Genomic DNA, 14,240 nt, shown 5'->3' on the forward strand with positions numbered 1-14,240 from the left:
GATTAAAAAAAAATTATTATTATTACTGATTTCATGATTTGATGTCTTCTAATGTTTCACAGGCCTCATTCTGGAAATTCATGGTGAGGCCCAGAGATGAACCTCTCCTGACACTGCCAAACTCATTGCATGTATTGTCTTTGATGAGAAATTTTGCCTGTTCATGAGCATGACCAAAAAAGGTCTAGATAATCCAGAGTTCTTATTAGGATTCATTTATTAGAAAGTTCGTTATATTAAAATAGATATTTGTCAATACAGGGTAGGGCAAAAGTAGGTTTACAGTTGTTTATATGGCGAATAATACAATAATTAATAAATAATAATACAAGAACGAACTCAGTTTCATGCACTCACAATTGTGAACCTACTTTTGCCCCACCCTATATCTTGGATTCTTTTATTTTATTTTATTTTTTAATACATATTTTTATTGATTTCAGAGAGAGGAAGGGAGAGGGAGAGAGAGAGAGAAACATCAATGATGACAGTCACTGATCGGCTGCCTCCTGCACGCCCCTGACAAGATCGAGCCCGTAACCTGGGCATGTGCCCTGACTGGGAATCAAACTGCGATCTCCTGGATTCTATGTCAATGCTCAACCGCTGAGCTACGCTGGCCGGGCTCTTGGATTCTTTTAGACCAGACCTGAACATTCCCCTCCTTCTTCTCCCACGAAATGAGGGCGTAGGTGAGAAGGGGAGGAGATCATGAGAAGCATGCATGTTTTCTTAAATCCAAAGATGGAATGGGACCCCCTTCCCAATGAGTCTTCTAAGGCCTCCAAATGGCGTGACCAGAAGGTGCCAGAGGTGTTTCCTAGGTTTTCTTGCTGAACTTCTAACTTACTCCATAGCTATCCTACTAACTTTCTTAAAAGGGTCTTGTTTTGAATGCAGATAGCTTTTGACCCAGTAGTTTTACTCCTAGGAATTCATCCTATAGTTCTACTGGTACACATGGAGAGCCATATGCATATTACACACACACACATACACATATACATATATATGGTTATTCACTGCAGGAGCAAAAGATTAGAAACCATCCAATGTCCACCAGTAGCAGACTAGTCAAAATAAACTGGGCACATCCGTGTAGCAATGCCACAAACTGAAGTAAACAAAACACAAAGGCCAGTGATGTGATCTCCAAAATACATTAATTTTTTTAAAAGAAAGCAAATGTGGAACAGTTTGTGTAGTATGTTGCCATTTATGTGTACAGCGGGGAAAGTATATATGTATTTGCTAATATATGTATAAAATACCTCTGGATGGATGGACAACAGACTCATAGCATTAGTGCATTGTGGAGAGAAGGCTGATGGCTAGAGGGAGGTTTTTTCACTGTACATTCTCATAGCTTTGGAATTTGGTGCCACGGGAATGCATTTCCCCATAAATAAATGCAATTTTCAATAAAATTTTAAAATTACATCATTTGTAAAGGGGGATTATTATGTAACTCTCCACTCTGAATGGACTACTCTACTTCGCTACTTCTGGCCTCTGGGTTTGGCTGGGACCCTGCCTCTCAAGTTTCTTTCTCTGAGCAGAGACTAGCCAAGGGCCACCGAAATAAACCCTCCTCGAAAATGTCCTGGTGTCTTGGGATTTGGCTTTATCAAATACAACCAGTGATAATGAAGCCACGGGCTGAGCAGCTCTCCCCTTTTCTCTGTGTCTGTCAAAATGAGTTTGGAGCAGCACATTCCAGTTAGTTGGGAGCCCAGCCTACACAGGGGCACACTTTTGGCAAGTTTAGACACCTGCCATGAAAAGTGGGGATCATAGAAACATCATCACTGTCACAGCTGAAACCCAGGGAAGGATCAGAAGCAGGTGTGACACCAGCCCTGTGCAGCTGAGGTACTCATAGTCTGTCACCCACTGAGATCTGTTGGGCCTGGGGTACCCAGTGGTTCTGGTTGGTGGCAACTCAGCACACGGGGCAGGATGTTTGGGTCAGACTGGTCCCTGCTTCCCTTTCAGGGGACTTTCGCTCTGCTCCAGGACTTAAGAACAGTGGGCAACTAAACTAGAAGGTGCTAAGCAAGATTTAAGTTAAGACCGCCTGCCTTTTTAAAAAATCTACCAAAGAAGCACACAGATGCCCAAAGGACAGAGCTGCCCTGCCTTTCAGGGCCTGGGAATGTGCATACCTGAGAGGTGGGAGGCAGGGACTGGCTGTCTTGCTCTGGTCCTTACCTGCCTTGGGATCACCGGGGCCTATACAATCCAAGTGGTCAATAAACAGTAACTAAATGACTTAATTCAATCCAGTTCAATTAACTGAATAAATGTTCCCCTCACTTCCTTCTCTGCTTCAGTTCCTTTCTACCATATTTTCGTTCCTCAAGCTGAATGGAAAATCTTGACTGTGAAGACCACCCCTCTGGAAATCAATTCAGGTCACATGTTTTCCGTTTCCCCTGCTGCTCTCTCCCTCTCCCTAAGTCAGGCACACAGAAGACTGGCTCAGACACTGACTATTAGTTGTGCTACTTTCTAGCTGTGTCATTTGGGCAAGTTACATAACCTCTCTGAGCCTCAGTGCCTCACCTAGAAAACATGCATGATAATAGTGCCCACTTCATCTGTTTGCTGTGAGAAGTAAATGAGATCTTGAACATAAGGTGCTCAGAAGCAAGCAGCCAATAAATGTTGTTATTACCCTGGGTAATAATAACTCATTGTCTCCTAATCACAATTGAGGTGTTGGCAGATTGCTAAGGTATGATTCCTTCCAGCAGTATTTGGAAATACTTAAAAGAGGAATCTCTAAGAAACTTGAAGGCCCAAAGGAACAAAGTAGTCAAGGGTGAATGCCCAGGGCTAAGGCTGATGTATGGGGAGAGGAGGAGGGGCCGGCAGATGAAGGCTGGAGAACTTCAAAAGCACACCTACTCGCAAACCCCTCTCCCTGCCTATCTCCCGGGGGCTGATAGGAGATAAATGAAATCACTTCTTCAAAGCACCCTACTCAAGGACCCGGATCAAACACCAGGGCTTGAAGATAAGCTTCAGTCTACATTTCCTTTTGTCCATTCCTTCCCACCACTTCTCCAAAGGAAATTCTGGAGGGAGGAAAAGTAGTTAATTCCTCCTCTTTTATCAAAAGGCATTACCTCCCCATCCAAGGCAATGGCTGTGAGAGGGGAACCAGGGAACCTGGGAAGGCGGAGGGGAGTTAGGAAGCCTCCTCTCAGCCCTCTGCCAGCGTTGGCTGTGTGACTTCAGACGCCCCCGTAAGCGCTCGGAGCCCCGTGCTTCATCTGTCAAGGGGGATGAAAACACCTGCCCAGAATAACTCAAAAAATTGTTATGAGATGATGAACACAAACGTGTATTTAGGAAAAGATATTCGATGTTTACACAGTTAACATTTTTAAAATTACACTCATCCACCTTGAATCTTTGGGGGAATATGGTAAGCTGAGATATAAATAAATAGCCCTTTATATGTAAAGCTCATACTCACTCACCAACTTTCATTGGGCACAATGGCATCCAGACTGCCTGGATTCCCATCCCAGCCCCACCGCGTACCAGCTGGGACTTTGGGAAAGTTACTTACCCTTTCTATGCCTCCACTTCCACCTCTGTGAAATGGGGATAACAAGAGGACCTCTCTCCTAGGGCTTCTGTAAGGATTAAATGAGATAATATGAGCAAAGAGCTTGGCTCTCAATGTTGGCTGCCACGACGATAATAGTTAAACTACCATAGGCAAAAAGAATACAAAGAGAATGGGGATAATGCAGAAGCATTCACAGTCCAGCGGGAGAATGGACAAGTAAACAATGACAGGTGCCACGTGCTCAGTATAGTAAGAGAACATAATAGGAACTGTGATAACAGAAGAGGGAGCTACTGGAGTGTGCTCCCTGCAAGCTGTAGCTGCTCTTGCTTTCACCCGATTGTTTCTCTTGCCCTTCTGGCCCTCTCCTGCCCCCACTGTGTCTGAAGCCTGGGATGAAGCCTGAGGAGGAAGTGCCCCCCAACGCCTTGAGTGCAATGCGCTACATCAGGGCTCCTGGCCAAGGCTGTAATTGCCAGCCACTGAAAGATATTAAACACCAGGGAGGAAAACCAAGTTCTCCATGAGGCCGACTTTTCAGAGTTCTTACAGCTTGTAAAAAAAAAAAAAAAAAAAATGTAAATAGTTACCCAGTGAGATATTATTTCATGTTGTTGCCATTAGGGTGTGAGTGTTATGCAGAGAGAGGCGATCATTCAGGCAATTCCGCCTCAGCGAGGACTGAAAACTCCACATTAACCCCACACAACAAATCTACCACCTCTAGCTCTCAACCTGACTCAGGCATTTTTTCCTGGGTGGTGAATTTTATGTAAATTGAAGTAGTGAAAAAAATCTATAAATATTCAGAATTTCCTAAAGGATTTTCTTGATGGCTTGGGGGGGGGGGGGCTTTTTTTTTTTTTAAAAGACATTTGACTGGAGGCTGGAGGAAGGGAGCTCTCATTTTGGTGGCCTTCTGGGACAGCATTGGGTCTTCTGGTTGGTTGCCAGTGCTGAGATCCTCTGGATCCAGTTGCTACCTTGACTGTTCTCTGTAGCAATTGCCCCACATATGCAGGTGGCCTGTCACAGCCTTCATTTACCTGGGACTTTCTTTGTGCCAAGCACTGAACAAGTGACATGCATTGTCTGCTTTGGGCCTCCCACCTCTGAGGTGGCCACTCTTACATTGTACACATGACAAAACCAAGACTGAGGGAGGTGAACTTGCCCAGGACCACCACAGCAGGCCTGGCCCCCAGAGACCTGACTCCAAGGGACCACTGTGTCACTGCCTGGTCATGCCACTTTGGGTAAGGGACTAACCTTTCCAGGCCTCACTTTCTTCAGCTGTAGATAGGAATGAGAACAATAGCACCTGATGCTGATCAAGTGCCTGACACACAGAACTGCTGTGCTTCGCCACTATGGCTTGGGGCATTCCTGGGCAGCCCTCACTCCTGTCCTATGTCAATCATGCTACTTACTCACAGGGCAATCTGAGAAAGGCCTGGAGAGAGGGGGGGCCCTTAACCATACATCTGCCACTTTTCTGCAAAAGAGAGCACATGCCATGTGCCCTATCCCTGTACAACATTGTCTTGCATGGATTTTTCAACCACAACCCTAGTATAATTCTCTGCCCACAAGTGGCCTTCAATAAACTTGACCCAACTGAATACTGTCTTATTCTCTCCCCGGTGACAAGCCATTCCTTTGAAAACTGCCCTTGCTTCAGGCCACTAGGGCCCTATTTAAGACTCTGTGTATGTTAGCATTTCAGCTAAGTGAATGTCAAATACTGATTGTAATAATTGTCTAGTAGTGTTTTAATTAGGCCTCCGGTCTGGCTTAGTACGGCTGTCCATTTTCTCTCCTAAGACAACTAGATGGATCCAGTCAAAGGAGCCCTGATGCCCTCACCAGCACCAGAAAGCAAGGGTGTCCCCAATCCCTTGCTAGCACTTTCCAGGGAGTGGGATGCAAACAGGCCTGGTCTCTACCTCAATGCACCCACTGTTCCTATCCGTGAATTCCGCTGTGAGCTAGGGGAATGCGGTTTCTTTCTAAGGACAGTATATTATTACCTAGGCAAATTCCCCACCCTCCACCCCAAGCCTGGCCATCCTGCCCTCATCTCCTCCCTTCTCCCGTCCTTTCATTCATTTACTGCCTTTTTCTTCTCGTTGCCTCTCCAACCAGCGAGTAAATAGTCGATGATCCCCCATTCTTCTCCTTGTTCCTCTCTGCTGCCTCCTGTCCCTCTTTTCCTTCCAAATTTCTAAGTGCCTTTTCTCTCTCTCCCCTCCCCTTTGCTCCCAGCTGATTTCCCATTAATCACTCCTAGCATGCATCTGCTTGGGTCCTAGAAGGATTCCTTGGCTGGCTCTCACAGCTGGGCTGGTTACGATACTCAAGGAGTCTTTCATCTTTCACTGCCTCCTAGGTCTCCCCTCTTCCCAGCTCTTCTTCCTCCACGGTGCCTGCAAAGGCCTGTCCTCTCCCATTCTGAAAAACTTCCTTCTGTTCTCTCTCTCTCCTCCCCCCCCCCCCCATCTCAGTCTCCCAGAGGCCAAATGGCCCTGCAGGTTGAAGCAGCCCTCCAGTGGAACTTTAAATGTAGTGTTGATGTCAAAATGCACGGAGGCTGGCAAAGAAGAGGCTAGGGCCAGGGGGATAGAGACCACCACAATAAATGGGATCAGCACCCCCCCTTCTTGTATCCCCCTTGCTGCAATACGGAAGACATCTCCCAGTCGAGGCATCCCTTGGAATTCCTTCTTACCTGATTTTACCAGGATTTAACCGGGGTAGGGAAAGCCAATGGAATTTCTAAGAGGTCTATACATACTGGCCCCAAAACAGCACAGATCCAGGAGTACGTTTAATTTAGCGTTGACTGAAATGGTCTGGGAACGGTGCCTGCTGCCTTCTTCAACTGAGCAGGACAAAGGTTCTTGATTGCTATTTTTTATTTCTGCGATAGTTCTTTCTTTCTCTTTGAAGAACCCTTTTGAAATCACCTATCTTGGGTTCTGGGGTTGTCTCAACGCGGCAGAGTCAGGGACAGTTAGTCCTGGAGCAATATGCCCCGAGGGACAGGCCTGCCATCAGAGTGATGGATTGGGGCTGGGAAAGTGGTCCGCGGGCGAGGCAGCGACACCAGCGCGCGCCCCCTGGCCGCCGGGAGCGCGGAGACGCGGTCTCCCCGGGGCCGCGCGGAGGCCCAGCTTCACCTGCCGGGATCCGCGGGCCGGAACTTCCACGTCGGACTATGACTCGGTAAAATCTCTGCCAAGTGCGAGGCTGGCCGCGCACGCTCCGCCCGAAAGACGCAGGGGAGGGGAGAGGAGCGCACCGTCGTTCTGTCGTTTTCAATACAAAGTTTTTATTCCGAAATTCCCCCAAGGAAAGGTGGTGCATTTTCTGCCGCGAGAAGAACAGGATGGGAGGCGGGGGGGGGGGGGGGGGGGGCGCCTCTCTGGAGTTTGTGTCGACGAGCAGAACTTACAGATATTCCCACCTCTTCTGGGATCTGGCCTCTCGCGTGCTCCCAGGTCCCCCCAAAATAGCAGCCAGGTGCGGAGACGCGAGGGAGCGTTACGCCCCCGAGCGGGACACGCCGAGAAGCCCGGCGCACGCCCACGCCGGCTCCGTAGCGCAGGGCGCAGGCACCGCGCCGCGCGTCCGGGGGCGCACAGCCCAGGGCGCCGAGCCCGGCGCGACCCGCCCACCCCGGAAGCGAGCCCTCAAACTTGCAGGCTTCGGGCAGGATGGGCTCAAAGTTGTGCGAGAGGCTGACGCCGCATCCCGAGAGCCGTGGATGCCTCGGCGGCTCCGACGCTTCCGAGCGAGCTCACCCGGGAAAAGCCAACTCGGGGAACAGAGCCGGACCCGAGCAGAACCCGAGCAGAGCCCAAACAGGGCCGGAACAGGGCCGGCGCTCGGGAGGCGCGGCCCGCCCCCAGGCGGCCTTCGGGGGAGGCTGGGACTCGGCAGTACGCGAGCCCGCGCCGTGCGCGCCTACCCGCCACCCTACCCCAGGCCACCCCACCCCAGACGAGGCTGGAGGGTGAACTGCCCCGCCAGCACCTCCGCCCCAGTAGTGTGAAGGAAGAGAGGAGAGAGCGAGAGAGCCAGGAAAGCCTGCTGAGGACGCGGCGCGGAGCCCAGGGTCCCCGAGAAGTCCAGCCCTCGGAGGAACCCCCGGGCGAGGGCGAGGGCGAGGGCGGCCCCGTGGGGGAGGGGAGGAGAGCGGGGGCGGGGCGGCCCGGGCGGCGGCGGCGCTGGGGCGAGGCCCCTTTAAGGCTCTCCCCGCCCACCGGCTGCGCCGGCCTCCGCCCGCCGCTCTCCCCGCCCCGGGGTCCGGGCGAGAGCAGCGATTGGGCGGGTGCGGCGATCCCTTTGAAGTGTGGCTGCTGATCGCGGCTATTTGACGTGCGGCTCGCGGAAGGCGAAGGTTTTTGTGTGGCTGTCCCGGGCTAGCGGCGGCGGCGGCGGCGGCGGCGGCGGCGGTGGAGGAGGGGTGGAGGCGCGGCGACTGCTGCACCGCGCTCCACGCAGCGGAGCGAGCCCACCCGCCCCGGGAGCGCGCCTTCCCGGAGCTGCCCCTCCCTCCCCGCCCCCCCCGTGGCGCTGCCTCCTCCAAATGAGCGATTCGCCCGCTGGATCTAACCCAAGGACACCCGAAAGCAGCGGCAGCGGCAGCAGCGGCGGCGGCGGGAAGAGGCCGGCGGGGCCGGCGGCGGTGTCCCTCTTGCCCCCGGCGGACCCCCTGCGCCAAGCGAACCGGCTCCCTATCAGGGTCCTGAAGATGCTGAGCGCTCACACCGGCCACCTCCTGCACCCGGAGTACCTGCAGCCGCTGTCTTCCACTCCCGTCAGCCCCATTGAGGTCAGTGACTTGGTCTCTGCCGGCCCAGCGCCGCCCCCATTCCGCCCACCGCGGCCGGGCCCGTGGCCCCGCGCCCCGCGGCTCCGCGCAGGTCCAGCCACACTGGCGGACGGCGCCAGGAGGGACCGAGTGCGGAGGGATCAGAGCCCGCTCGGTTCTCCCGGTCTTCTCCGTGGAAGGCTCCCCTTCCACGCTCGCCCTTCGGAGCTCTGTGTTTTCTCTTGGACTGGGTGTGCTCTTGGAGTCTCCACTAGGTCCTTTACTTTTCCAGGCCAGAGATGATCTTCCCTGGTTCTTCCCCCCGCCCCCCCCGCCCCACCACCACCCCCGCCCCACCACCCCCGCCACCACCTGGGTGTGTTATCTGAATCTCGGATCACCCCGTCCACTCCGCCTCTGCCCCATCCGGTTAGATCGCTGGACTCCCGGGCACTCCGGCCCCCAGGTCTTTCTTCCTCCCACTTCCCCGGGTGCCCTCCCCCGGAGGGAGGAACTCCTGAGCGCGCCGAGGGCAGCGCAGGCTTTAGAAAGCGCTGCTCCCCGCTTTTACCCGCCGCGCCGCCGCCGCCGGAAACCCGTCCCAAGCGAAGTTCCCCAAACTGAAGGAATAAGTTTTTCCCTGGGTTTGGAGGAGCGGGAGGGCAGAGGGAAGGAGGCAGGGCACGGCCCCCACTTCAGAGAAGTCGCCCTGGCCCGCGGGGCCTCTGGTGGGCTGCTTCCACCGCCCGTTCCGCAGGCCCGCGGCGCGCGGCGGGACGCAGGGAGCCGGGATCCCACGGGCGGGCCGGCCGCGGGCCTGGGGCCACGGCGCCCTGAGCGCAGTTCGGCCCAGCTGCGCCGCCCACCGGGCGCTCTCGGACTTCTCCCCAAGGCCGCTCCTCTCGCCTCGCCCCCGGCGCTCCCCGCGACCACGCAGCCCCCCAGGCGCCCCCACGTACCCCGGCTTTCCCCGCTGGCCTGGTCGTCTCACTCTTTCTCCTCCTCTTGCTGCTGTCTCCCACAGCTGGACGCCAAGAAGAGCCCGTTGGCGCTGCTGGCCCAGACCTGCTCGCAGATCGGCAAGCCCGACCCACCGCCCTCGTCCAAGCTTAACTCGGTGGCGGCGGCGGCCAGCGCGCTGGGGGCCGAGAAGGACCCGGGCCGCTCGGCCTCGGGCGCCGCCTCCGCGTCCGCGGCGCTCAAGCAGCTGGGGGACTCCCCAGTGGAGGACAAGTCCAGCTTCAAGCCCTACTCCAAGGGCTCCGGCGGCGACTCCCGTAAAGACGGCGGCTCGTCCTCCGTGTCCTCCTCGTCCGCCGCCGCGCTGTCCCCGGGAGACAAGGCGGGCTTCAGGGTGCCCAGCGCCGCCTGCACGCCCTTCCCGCAGCATGGAGCGCCGGTGTCCGCGTCGTCGTCGTCGTCCTCGCCCAGCGGCTCCCGGGGCGGCTCCCCGCACCACTCCGACTGCAAGGCCGGCGCGGAGCTGGACAAGAAAGACCAGGAGCCCAAGCCCAGCCCGGAGGCTGTGGCCGTGAGCCGCGGGAGCGGCGGGGAGCCTGGCACACACGGCGGCGCCGAGGCCTCTGGGCGCAAGTCGGAGCCGCCGTCGGCGCTGGTGGGGGCCGGCCACGTGGCGCCAGTGTCACCCTACAAGCCGGGCCACTCGGTTTTCCCGCTGCCGCCCTCCAGCATCGGCTACCACGGCTCCATCGTGGGCGCCTACGCCGGCTACCCCTCTCAGTTCGTGCCTGGCCTGGATCCTAGCAAGTCTGGCCTCGTGGGAGGCCAGCTGTCGGGGGGCCTGGGCCTGCCACCAGGCAAGCCCCCCAGCTCGAGCCCGCTCACCGGAGCCTCCCCGCCCTCCTTCCTGCAGGGATTATGCCGCGACCCCTACTGCCTGGGAGGTTACCACAGCGCCTCACACCTCGGAGGCTCGGGCTGCTCCACTTGCAGTGCGCACGACCCAGCCGGGCCCGGCCTGAAGGCCGGGGGTTACCCGTTGGTGTACCCCGGACACCCGCTGCAGCCCGCGGCGCTCTCGTCCAGCGCCGCGCAGGCCACGCTCCCGGGCCACCCCCTCTACACCTACGGCTTCATGCTGCAGAACGAGCCGCTGCCGCACAGCTGCAACTGGGTAGCGGCCGGCGGGCCGTGCGACAAGCGCTTTGCTACTTCAGAGGAGCTGCTCAGCCACCTCCGGACTCACACGGCCCTGCCGGGCGCAGAGAAACTCCTGGCTGCCTACCCCGGGGCCTCGGGCCTGGGCAGCGCCGCGGCCGCCGCCGCCGCCGCCGCCTCCTGCCATCTGCACCTCCCCCCGCCCTCCGCCCCGGGCAGCCCGGGGTCGCTGTCCTTGCGGAGTCCACACACTTTGGGGCTAAGCCGGTACCACCCCTATGGCAAGAGCCACTTATCCACAGCTGGGGGCCTGGCGGTGCCGTCCCTCCCCACAGCCGGACCCTACTACTCGCCATATGCGCTGTATGGACAGAGACTAGCCTCAGCCTCCGCGCTCGGATACCAGTAACTACAGCTCTTTCCCCCACCCCCTCCTCGACCCTCCCCCCTTCCCCCTCCCCAGCCTCCTGGCCTGGCCGCTGCAACCTCCACTACTGCTTGCCCCTGCCAGATTCCCTGCCCAGACCCTCCCCCCACTGGACTGTGTATTTATTTACTATAATGTTAGCTTACAAGCTGGGAATATAAGTGCATTATCGGCCCACACGAGTCAATGGTATGCAAAAAGTCTGTGTTCCCCCAAATAATATTAATCACGCAAATAACTACATGTTCCCCACCCCTCTTCCTTTATTTTTTCTTTTTCTTATTAGATATGTTTTAATTTTTTTCCTTTTGCATTTTTTTTTTTTTGATTGGTTTGGTTTGAGGGGAAGAGGGGGAGTTGGGGTTCTGGGGTTCTTCTCTTTGTTTCGTTCTCCCTTCCTGGGGAGTTTCTTGCATGCTTCTTAACCATTAAAACTACATTTCCCCCTTTTCCCCTTTCCCCTTCATTCCCTCATTCCTTCCATTTGAGGTTCTGTTTTTACCTTTGTACAAGTAACAGAGAGGAGATATTTTTTGTAACACATTTGGAGGGTGCAGGGAGGGGCCTTCGTGGCAGGTCTTGCCTCCGTTGACCCAGAACTCTGCTCTGTAACTTCTCCTCTGCCACCCTCTCCTCCTAGGGTCCCTGGTCTTTGCCCTGGCCCCCAAAATTAGAGCCTTTCTCCCCTACCTTGCTCTGAGCATGGAGAGCCCTGAGAGAGGGCCCCTGAGTGGCCCCATACAGAGCCCTTCTACTTCCAGACTCTTCTAGCTCCAAACACCCAGTGGTTAACTGCCTGCTGGTGGCGGACCGGGGCCTGTATGGCTCATCTTACTCAATTAAAAGTCCTAGAAGGCCTTGCTGGCATGAAACTTTGCTCCTTATATTTTGCGAAGTGCTTTTATAGTCATTGTTTTTCTCTCCGTTATTGGGGCAATGGTACCTCTCCTGGCGGTGGGGGGTGGCATCAGTGATCCTTGCTAGATCCCTCCAAAGCAGACCAGTGGCACTATCAGTGGGCAGTACAACCTTTTAGCTCCGTTGGGGGAAGGTTGGACAGTAAGGGAGCACACAGATCACAATAGCCCCCTTCACACCTTCCCAGGCCTGACCCAACAGATTCCCCAAAGTTGGAGAGTTCCTTGGGCTCCCTCAGTGACTGGGATTGAAGACTGGGGCCCTGGGTCTTCTCCCCACACCATCCCTCCTCCTGGTCTTACGCAGCATGGCGGGGAGCTGCGGGGCCTATTTGGGATGAATAGAACTCTCCCTTGGTAAGACTTATTTTGTTAATAAATGAATACTTGGCTATATTCACACCGTGGTGTGTTTCTCTCTTGCCTCACCCACCGGCCCACTTCCAGATACCTAAGCAGATGCCCCTCTTTTATTCTTGTTTAAAATACCTTATGGTTTCCTTCTCAGGTTTCTGTTCGAGGACAAGTTTAATGCCTTTTCTCAAAAAAAAGGGAGAGAAAAAAACTGCCAGCGCATTACAAATAACATAAAACCACATTTATTTTTTTTTCCACATGGTTATTTACCTCCCAGCCTCACTTCAAAGACCTTGACATTTCCTGGGGACAGGGTGGAGAGAGTGTGTAAATGTGGATTTTCCTCTGGCCCTAGATTCGAGGTAGAGGGGCTGTGAAGAGAACCAGCACCCAGGGCTCTCAGAGTCCTGGCAGCACAGTCCCAGTCTTAAGGATGAGCAAAGACGTGCCTCTGGCGCCACCTGGTGGCAGACAGCTGCTGGCGCCGGCCCTGGCGGCACCCTAAGCGCTTCCCACTCTGAATGCGGAGGGTTCCTCTGTCCTGACAATGCCTTTATGCACCTGAAACCGAAGGGCAACTGCACCTGCTGACGGGGTGCTTCGCAAGGCTTGGAGGCTCCCCAAGGTCAGCGCCGGGGTGTCCACCCCAGTCATCTGCGCTCCCAAAGACTTCAACGGGGTTTGGATTTTGCTGAGAAGGCGCGGCGATCACTCGGGACCTTGAAGTCACCCAGGGTCCCTGTTTTCTTGATCTCGCACGACTGGCACTGACTTCTCACCCTCCGGCAGGCGAGGGTAGGGTGCACTTTACCAGGATGGTGGGACGAGGGTTGGACACCCCCCCCCACCCCACCCCCCACCCCCGCAGGACATCCTGGAGGCAGGAGGAGAGGCCGGACAGCTGCGGGAGGAGGCGGGGCCAGAGCCGAAGCCTCTCCGGACCCCACGGGCTCCCGGGGCGGCGCGCAGGGTCGCCCGCCCCACCCCACCCCACCCCGGGCTCCGGCTGCCCGACCCCTGGCGCCCGGGGCCCGGAGCACCTGTTGCCCGCGCTTCAGAAGGGCCTTCCTCGCCCGCGCGGCTCCGGTGGTGGTTGCTGTTGTGTTGTTTGGCGCTGCTTTTTCTGCGGATGAGACGTGTTGGTCAGCTCGTGCTGCGCAGACCGTGTGCTTCTGACACCGAGGTCCAGTGCGGAGGGGGGAGGGATGCTGGGGGATCGCAGCGAGCGCCTGGGCCCCGCTGGGCGTCATCCCCTCCGTGCTTGACGGACCCTCGGCATAAGACGTTTTTATGGGATTTGGGGGGAGGTTGCACCTTTCTCTTTGTTTCTGGGCAAAATTCCTTCATTAGTCAAGAGAACCTCAGTCTTATTCTGCAGAAACTGTGGGTACTGGCCACCCTAAGGCCCTAAGTGTGTCCCTGGGGAAGGGGCCTGGGCTGCTGGCCTCGTGGGGCATCGGGGAGCCGAGTCAGGGAAAGACTGACTGGGCTGCAGACGTCGCCCTGGGACCAGCTCGGGCTCTTCCTGGGGACTCATCATCTGATTTCTCAGAGTTCAAATTGGTCTGAATCTTTAAAAGACCTGAGATGTAGTGACTTGCTTTAATTTTCCTTTTTCTCTGTTGTTTTGTTTGCTGTTGGTTGTTTCCCACCCTCCCTTTCTCTCCAGTCCCCCTCTTTCCTTCCCTACCTTTTAAATTCCTGCTAAAACTGCTGGAAATTGCTCCCTCTGCAGGGGAACTTAAACTTCTCTCTTTCTTAAACTTTATGGTGTGCATACCTCCCTACCTAAGGACCACCAGATTCCTCTCGTTGGGACCAAAAAAAGGAAGACTCGTTATTTCCAATAGCAAACTCTCCATATAGCAAAAGAAGCTTTCCTGTAGCTGCTTCCTTACAGTGAGGTTTGAGAATGCAGGTTAGACACCCCTCAGACCAGAAAGGTTGCCCCCAAATACCATTGTGAGGACAAATAGTCATTGTAGTCTGGAGTGTCCCAGTTCTCACCCTGAAATGTCAGCT

General features: G+C 55.5%; 1 protein-coding gene and 1 long non-coding RNA gene across 2 annotated transcripts in view; one reads left to right on the top strand and one right to left on the bottom strand.

The window, feature by feature from the left end:
- Positions 1–3,580: 3,580 nt before the first annotated feature.
- LOC308553649 overlaps positions 3,581–14,240 on the bottom strand; it is a 69,079-nt gene continuing 58,419 nt past the window's right edge. Inside the window, exon 5 of the long non-coding RNA XR_013998261.1 lies at positions 3,581–3,647. This is a non-coding gene — a long non-coding RNA (uncharacterized lncRNA). The remainder of the gene's footprint in view (positions 3,648–14,240) is intronic.
- Positions 7,962–12,261, top strand: ZNF703 (zinc finger protein 703). The gene is made up of 2 exons (XM_081129833.1): positions 7,962–8,420; positions 9,424–12,261. Exons 1-2 carry the CDS (start codon positions 8,175–8,177, stop codon positions 10,924–10,926), a joined length of 1,749 nt encoding a protein of 582 aa, XP_080985959.1. The 5' UTR covers positions 7,962–8,174; the 3' UTR covers positions 10,927–12,261.

This window comes from Miniopterus schreibersii (genome assembly GCF_964146895.1).
Source record: "Miniopterus schreibersii genome assembly, chromosome: 2".
In the NCBI taxonomy this organism is placed as follows: Eukaryota; Metazoa; Chordata; class Mammalia; order Chiroptera; family Miniopteridae; genus Miniopterus; species Miniopterus schreibersii.